Here is a 7,489-nt window from a genome sequence, read left to right as displayed (position 1 = left end):
AGTAGGTGGAACCTGGGTTCCTGCACACATGTAGGGGTGGAAGGAAATGAGCATGCAGATATAATGGCCAAACAATCATTAAAACGACACTTAATTAACATACAAATACCGTTAAGTAAAGCAGAGGTTAAAACTATCATTAAGGACTACATGCACAAAACCTGGCAAGAATACTAGGACTTAAGTTTCAAGACATTAAGACATTTTTAAAAAACACCTCAAACACCACCTGCTCATCAAGGCCTATGATCTCAGCTGACTCTTCCTACACATCACTCTTTTAATTACTTAGCTATAGTTTCTCCTCTGTGTTATTTATTAGTATGATTTTGTGTGCCCCTTTGTAAAGCGTCCTTGGGTTTCTGAAAGGCGCTATATCAGTAAAATTTATTATTATTATTATTATTATTAAGTGACACAGAGAGACATCTGTACAGTATTCAGAAACATGTAGGAGCTGGTGGAATACGGAGCGGGAGCCCCATGGAAGAGATGGTTATTACCCGTCTGAAAATAGGACATACAGGATTAAACCAAACACTCCATAGAATAGGCAAGCACCCAACTGGACTATGCACGCACTGTAATAAACCGTGTGAAGCATGTTCTTATAGAGTGCAACAAATATGACAAAGAAACTGGTTGCTATGATTACAGTGACAAAGACACTAATGCATTTTTTCTTATTAATATAACTTTAATTCTCACGAAGTTCCACATTCACAGGTATAAATTTACCAAAACAAAGCCTAATTTCTTTGTATTTATGAAAGAAATGGATCTATATCTGTCAACAATTCCTTCCTCACAAAACAAAAAAGCAATGAAAACAATGAATGTATGCAATATCTTTAAAGTTTTTAAGTGAAATTATTGTTATACTCTCCCGTGGTCTTTTTCTATTATTATCTATTTATTTATTTATTTTATGTTGGTTTTGTTTCATTTCTGTTGTCATTTTATGTTTGGCACAGCTCTTTTTTTTTTTTTTTCGCTATGCTCCTTCTGTATGTAGATGTTTTTAATGTTTTCTGCTGTTACTATGTATACTGTCATTTTGAAATACTAATAAAAAAAAAAAAATTTAAAAAAAAAAATATGACAAAGAAAGAAGGGAATTGCTCTCAGGAGTAGATGATGGAAATATTACAATGGGGAATCTGCTAGGAAAGACATCTAAGAAAGTACACAATATTCTAATTTATTACTTAAGGGCAACAGGAATAATATTATATTCCATTATAGTAATATTTACAATGGAATTAAACTTTGGGTACTTACATTCAAAATACATCATGCCATCTTTAACAAGTGTGTCCAACATTTTAAATTAAATTAGTAAAATAGATGAGTAAGTAATTATGTTAATTTACATAATTGACATCAATATTGGCATTCCATAAAATAAAAGTAGTTCTGTATATGTTATGCAGGATTTTAAAATCTTAACAAATTTAATAGTAGCATTATTGGGTATGTTGAATTTGTAATGTGCCAATTTCTAAATACCATGAATCTATTTTAGATATTTATTAATTGGTTCAAGTTTTCACTTTATCGGTACTGAAGTTGTTAGCAAAACATACTTCCGTGCCTCATTCTTGAAAGAGTCTTATTCTGAAAATAGGACATACAGGAAAGACATCTAAGAAAGTACACAATCTTCTAATTTATTACTTAAGGGCAACAGGAATAAGGGAGGGAATTTTATTATTATTAGTATTATTGTTATTGTTATAATAATAATTATAAGTATAATTATAATTATTATTATTATAATTATTATTAATATTATTAATATTATTTTATTTATTTATTTTTAGTTATTTATTTTGTTATTATTATTTTGTTTTTATTTTTATTTTTTTCCTGCCAATCTCCTGCTCCACACTCCAGTAGTCCAATAGGTGGCGGTAATGCACCTATAAGCTAGTTTGCCAACCGCCAATAAACACCAAAGAAGAAGGAGAAGTATGCGGAACCCTTGACAAAGACAGTTCTTCTGTTTCTGCAGGAACTTTGGAGTAAGTTCTAGTTTAGTTGTAGTTCCTGTGTTGTGACATGTTAACAGGTGTGTAGATTCACCTGTTAAGACTCTTTATAACCTGCAGGGTTTCATCTGAGAGGCGGACATGATCTCCACGGTCCAGAACACCGACGTGAAGCAGGTAAGACTCACTGTATTGTTATGCTATTTCTCCACCAGATTACATTAAAAAAATCAGTTATTTCAATATAATCTTCCTTATTTTCAAGGGAACATCTTTAAATCGTATAACTCGACATGTCAGTGTCTTCTGGCAAATTCGGCTCATAAATAATTCACCATACAGCCCATTAGTGCCCTTTAAAACGTCTGTCAGTGGTAGAAAATGTATTTTAAGAGTTAAAATTATATGGAAAAATGGGTATATTAGTGTATGTTATGTATGCCGATTTGATGAGCGAGAACTAATGATTTAAAATACACCATGATTATTTTTTTTAACTGTGTTTTACCTTCACTAGTTAATAGCTCAATGCTAAAATTGCATATTTTGTAATGGGGTTTCGGACCAGAGAATATGAGGCTGAAATTAGGGCAAATGCATGACAAAATGTAAAAACAAATGTATGAATAAGATGTGTAAAGAAACGATTTGAGAGATAAATACGTTTGGGGAAATATATAGGGTGTGAAATGTGAAGGGAAAGTCATGCAGAAATAACTAAATAAATAAATGCTTAAACACATAAATAGATACATACATTTAAAAATAAATATTAAATAAATAATACAATTTAAAAAGTGAAAATAAATGCAAAAATAAATCAATTTAAAAATTCATATAAATACATAAATAAATAAATAAAAGCGGTAATTAAACAGGAGACTAAATAAATAAGGGGAATTAATACAAAGGAAAATAAATAAAAACAGAAATATCAATTTATGTTGTGTATTCAAAACTGTAATTTGTGAAGTAACTTAAGCTGTCAGACAAATGTAGTGGGGTGAAATGTACAATAAAATTTATATGGGGGTGAAATGCGAAGGGAAAGTCATGCATAAATAACTAAATAAATAAATAAATGCTTAAACACATAAAAAAAATACATAGATTTAAAAATAAATATTAAATAAATAATAAAATTTTTTAAAAAGTAAAAATAAACAAAGTAACTAAAGCCGTCAGACAAATGTAGTGGAGTTAAATGTATGAATAAATGTGTAAAGAAAATAATACAGAGATAAATATGTTTGGGGAAATATATAGGGGGTGAAATGCGAAGGGAAAGTCATGCATAAATAAATAAATGCTTGAACACATAAATAAATACATAAATATTTTTTTTAAATAAATAATACAATTAAAAAGTAAAAATAAATGCAAAAATAAATACATTTAAAAATTAATATAAACACATAAATAAATAAAAGCGGTAATTAAACAGGAGACTAAATAAATAAGGGAATTAATACAAAGGCAAATAAATAAAAACAGAAATATCAATTTATGTTGTGTATTCAAAACTGTAATTTGTGAAGCAACTAAAGCCGTCAGACAAATGTAGTGGAGTAAAATGTACAATATTTACCTCTGAGATGTAGTGGAGTAGTTGCATGAAATGGAAATGCTCAAGTAAAGTACAAGTACCTTGAATGTGTACTTGTGTACTTGTACAGTAGGCCTACTTGAGTAAAAGTACTTAGTTTTATTCCTTCACAGTTTACAGACAGACTGAATGACGGACTAACATTTGCAAGAGATGCTTACTGCACAGAACAAGCAAAACTATTCTTTAAGACAGTGAGGAATTGTACAATAGCATAGTGTTTTCTGACATACAAAAAATATGTGTAAGAATACGTTAGTTAAATGTCTGTATGAGCTCATAGGCCAGGTTTCACTTCAAATTCTGTTATTTTGTTACTCACACTGTAAGTAGTGATCCATGTTGGTTCTGTGTCGGTTTTCTGCTGATTTCATATAGATTCTATGTTGGTTCTGTGTGTGTTGAGTATTGTTAGTTGGATGAAGATGCAGGTTGTTTGTCTCCTCTGCAGAAGGATGCTGATCGTGCAGTGGTGGTCGCGGTAACGTCTCGTGCAGTGTTTGAATCTGGAGCTGGTGATGGTGACGAGGTGTACGGAATGGGCGTGGCTTTCCCGCTGCTGCAGGTCAGAATTAAACAGCTGACATCAAATTTAAAACGTTTAACTGTTGTTTTTGTGTGTGTAGAGAAATTATTACCCATTTTAGATGCCCGTATGTAAGAATTGTATTATTTATTCTCTCATATACCTTCTTCCTCAGCTCTATATTTGTCCAAAAACTATTAAAAACACCTCAATGAGCCTCACTATTGCACTGGGCGACATGTTCCTTCATTACCATAAACACACACACTGTAGTTTTATTTTGACTCAGTCCCAGATACACCGCCCCGCTGCCCCAAATACTCACTAGAGCACCAAATTTGGATTAATATGCAGATGAAAATAGTCCCCAACAAATGCACTCCTCCTGTTTGAGTAACGTTTGATTAAAAACTACACTGACCACCTGGAAATTACTGAGCCTTTTTTTTTTTTTATAAAACATATAGATATACTTGTGAGCTGTTTCTAAAGATAAAGTCTTCAGTAGGAACTAATGGGTTCGGGTTAAAAAGCATTGAGATATTAACTTTGTTGACAGTAACAAAAATATAGAATAATATTTTTTATTTGATTCATATTTCAGGCGCTGCAGAAAGTGAACGAACGTCTGCTGGAAGAAAATCCTGCTGAGTCGCTGTTGTTTGATGTCGTTCTGATCACCACCGACAGCGAGCAACAGCAGCAGAGCTCCCGCATCATCAACAGTACCAGACATTACGGTAATCTAACTTTAACCATCAACAGCAGCACCACACATTATGGTAATCTAACCATCATCTCTAGCACCAGACATTACGGTAAACTAACTTTAACCATCAACAGTAGCACCAGACATTACGGTAATCAAACTTTAACCCTCAGCAGACAGATTACAGTCAGCAGCTGATCAGAGTTGTAGTTTTTGTAGTCTTGTTGGTGACTTCCTGGCTGTCATGACATCATCGCCGCTCTGTTGCAGGTCTTGAAGTCAGCAGGTTCTGTTTTTCCAGCGAGGAGGATTTCATCGAGAGTTTGCTGAAAAATAATGTGCATCTCTTCCTGTCGACGGACAGAAACGAGGCGCCACAGGCATCACAGAAAGGTCAGGAAGTTTCTTCTTCTCTGGTATTTATTACAGCTGATGTGTGATGGATATGAGGAGGAGTTTTTACCGCTGATCACGGTCTCTGTCAGATCTTGGAGCCTGAAAATCCTGACTTGGTTAAAGGAACAGTGAGTAACATTTAGGGGGATCTATCGGCAGAAATGGAATATCAAATTAATAAGTATGTTTTCTTTAGTGTTTAATCGCCTGAAAATAAGAATCGTTGTGTTTTCGTTACTTTAGAATGAACCGTTTATATCTACATAGGGAGCGGGTCCTCTTCTCGGAGCCGACCACCATGTTTCAACAGTAGCCCAGAACAGACAAACCAAACTCTGTTAACTTTTCCTGCCTTGGCCGGAGTCGAAAACATTACTAGCTCCAGTCGCCGCCGCTCTCTCTCTCTTGCTTCACCATTCACTTCTCACGTACACACACACTCTACGTACTGGTACAGTATAGGTGAGTGTGATGTCAGAAGGTGAATCATCCTCCTTTGTCATTGGTCCAGGTGTTCTCTCGGTGCTGCTGGACCGGCAGGTAGCTCCGTCAGAGCAGCTCAGAGTATTGTTCTGCGGGGACGCCGTCGTCCGGCCTGACACTGGACCAATGCCGGCGAGCCGACAGGCCGCTCAGGTACTCGCAGCAACATCCTGCTGATACACCATCTTTATTTTTTAATTCATGCAGAAGTTTTTTTTTTTCCAAAGCTGACTTAAAGATATTCGTTGTTTGAGCGATTTTTAAAGGATAATTCACATCCTTGCTCCGCAGAGTTTCTCGGCTCAGCTTGGCGAGATGCGGCAGAGGTTCGGCATGTTGGACAGCCCTCTCAGCATCGTCCTGGTGACGTCACGCGGCGGCAGGGAAAGCTGCAGCGGCGCCCTGAGGACGCTGCGATCCCGCGGCGTCAGCGTAGACGAGGCGTACTGTCTGGCCGGGGCCCCGCGGAGCCCCATCCTGTCCCTGCTCCGACCTCACTTCCTGCTCAGCGACGGCTTCAGTGGCCTGGAGGACTGATGACATCATGAGGGGGGGATGTACTGTTACATGACCTCACAAAAAACTCCACTGTGTCTTTGAAACAAGCTGCCAAACCCTCAGATTGAACTCAAAGTTAAACACCTGTTGGAATAAATCGTTTCAGCTCATTGAGCCTTAAAGAGCCAATCAGTGATCCTGATGTAAAGCTAAGCCCCGCCCACCACCAACACTCAAACAACAGGATTGGACACTGTCACACAGCAGTAAACCGATTTTATATATTTTGTTGACAAACATGTATTTTTTTATTTTAGTTCTGTAATTGGATGCTCTAAATAAACGTGAATGAAACAGCATGTGTGTAACTGTATTAGTCCAGTAGAGAGCAGTCTAACTGCAAACAGTGAGATATTATGGAGACGTCGATGTGCTGAAAGATAGTATTTTTTGTATCTTGTATCTTCTCATGAATGGGTCTGCCCCGATGGTCTTGACAGATGGATATGGATGATATCCACATATTAAATATTAAAAAGAAAAAGGGAATTGCAGTCGTTGTGGTATGTTTTTGTTGCTGTGATGTTTAAAAATGACCAGCAGGTAGCAGCAGAGAACTTCACTAAAACTGAACTTTAGTCAGTAAAAACTGCAGAGTTTAAGACACAAAGAGGCAGTTAATATAAAACAATAGGCTGCTTCATTATATTTCTACCGTCTGTGTATTTAACTAGGGTTCCAAGGTCCTTGAAGAGACAGCAGAGGTCCTTGATCAGGTACCAGGGGTTCTTAATTGGGTCCCCCAGTAGTGCTGAATGCTACAGCAGTCCTTGAGGGGGTTATGGAAGAGACTCCAGGAATCTTTGGGGAGTTTTCAGATGTCCTTGAAGAGGCACCAATGGTCCTTAGGGAGGCCCCTGTTGTCTTTGAGGAGTTTCCACGGGTTGTTCAGGAAGTTGTCGAGTTTCTGTTGTCCCATGTTGGTGAAACTGTTCGGGAAATTAATTAACTGATGACTAACAAAAAATAATAAATGTAACAAAACTAGGGCTGTCAAAGTTAACGCGACAATAACACGTTAACACAAATTAGTTTTAACGCCACCAATTTCTTTAATGCATTAACGCAATCATTCTTTTGGAGGTTGTAGCGTTGGTTGTAACCTGTGAGGGTTTCTGGACAATATTTGTCATTGTTTTGTGTTGTTAATTGATTTACAATAATAAATGTATACATACATTTGCATAAAGCAGCATATTTGCCCACTCCCATGTTGATAA

The 7,489-nt window shown here is 36.1% G+C and overlaps 1 protein-coding gene across 3 annotated transcripts; it reads left to right on the top strand.

The window, feature by feature from the left end:
• The first annotated feature begins 1,924 nt into the window (after nucleotides 1–1,924).
• On the top strand, nucleotides 1,925–6,754 carry LOC119487454 (cytosolic 5'-nucleotidase 1A). Of its 3 annotated transcripts, none has more exons than XM_037768330.1 (7): nucleotides 1,925–2,024; nucleotides 2,112–2,168; nucleotides 4,049–4,162; nucleotides 4,728–4,863; nucleotides 5,103–5,225; nucleotides 5,740–5,864; nucleotides 6,003–6,754. In XM_037768330.1, the coding sequence occupies exons 2-7, from the start codon at nucleotides 2,133–2,135 to the stop codon at nucleotides 6,246–6,248; spliced, it is 780 nt and encodes a 259-aa protein (XP_037624258.1). In that variant the 5' UTR covers nucleotides 1,925–2,024; nucleotides 2,112–2,132; the 3' UTR covers nucleotides 6,249–6,754. The 3 variants fall into 3 exon arrangements, with proteins under 3 accessions (XP_037624258.1, XP_037624260.1, XP_037624259.1); XM_037768332.1 differs by having other exon boundaries at nucleotides 2,002–2,024; nucleotides 2,094–2,168; XM_037768331.1 differs by lacking the exon at nucleotides 1,925–2,024 and having other exon boundaries at nucleotides 2,031–2,168.
• The last annotated feature ends 735 nt before the right edge of the window (nucleotides 6,755–7,489 follow it).

This window comes from Sebastes umbrosus, chromosome 4 (genome assembly GCF_015220745.1).
Source record: "Sebastes umbrosus isolate fSebUmb1 chromosome 4, fSebUmb1.pri, whole genome shotgun sequence".
Taxonomy (NCBI): Eukaryota; Metazoa; Chordata; class Actinopteri; order Perciformes; family Sebastidae; genus Sebastes; species Sebastes umbrosus.
Note: the sequence above shows the minus strand (reverse complement) of the source record. Positions and strands in the feature narration are given on the sequence as shown.

Bases quoted from the DNA above. Each gene is read 5' to 3' on its own strand.
- LOC119487454 (XM_037768330.1), top strand. From the start codon at position 2,133: ATGATCTCCACGGTCCAGAACACCGACGTGAAGCAG. The intron at 4,163-4,727 runs GTCAGAATTAAA...TTCATATTTCAG, and splicing joins TGGCTTTCCCGCTGCTGCAG to GCGCTGCAGAAAGTGAACGA. The intron at 4,864-5,102 runs GTAATCTAACTT...GCTCTGTTGCAG, and splicing joins CAACAGTACCAGACATTACG to GTCTTGAAGTCAGCAGGTTC.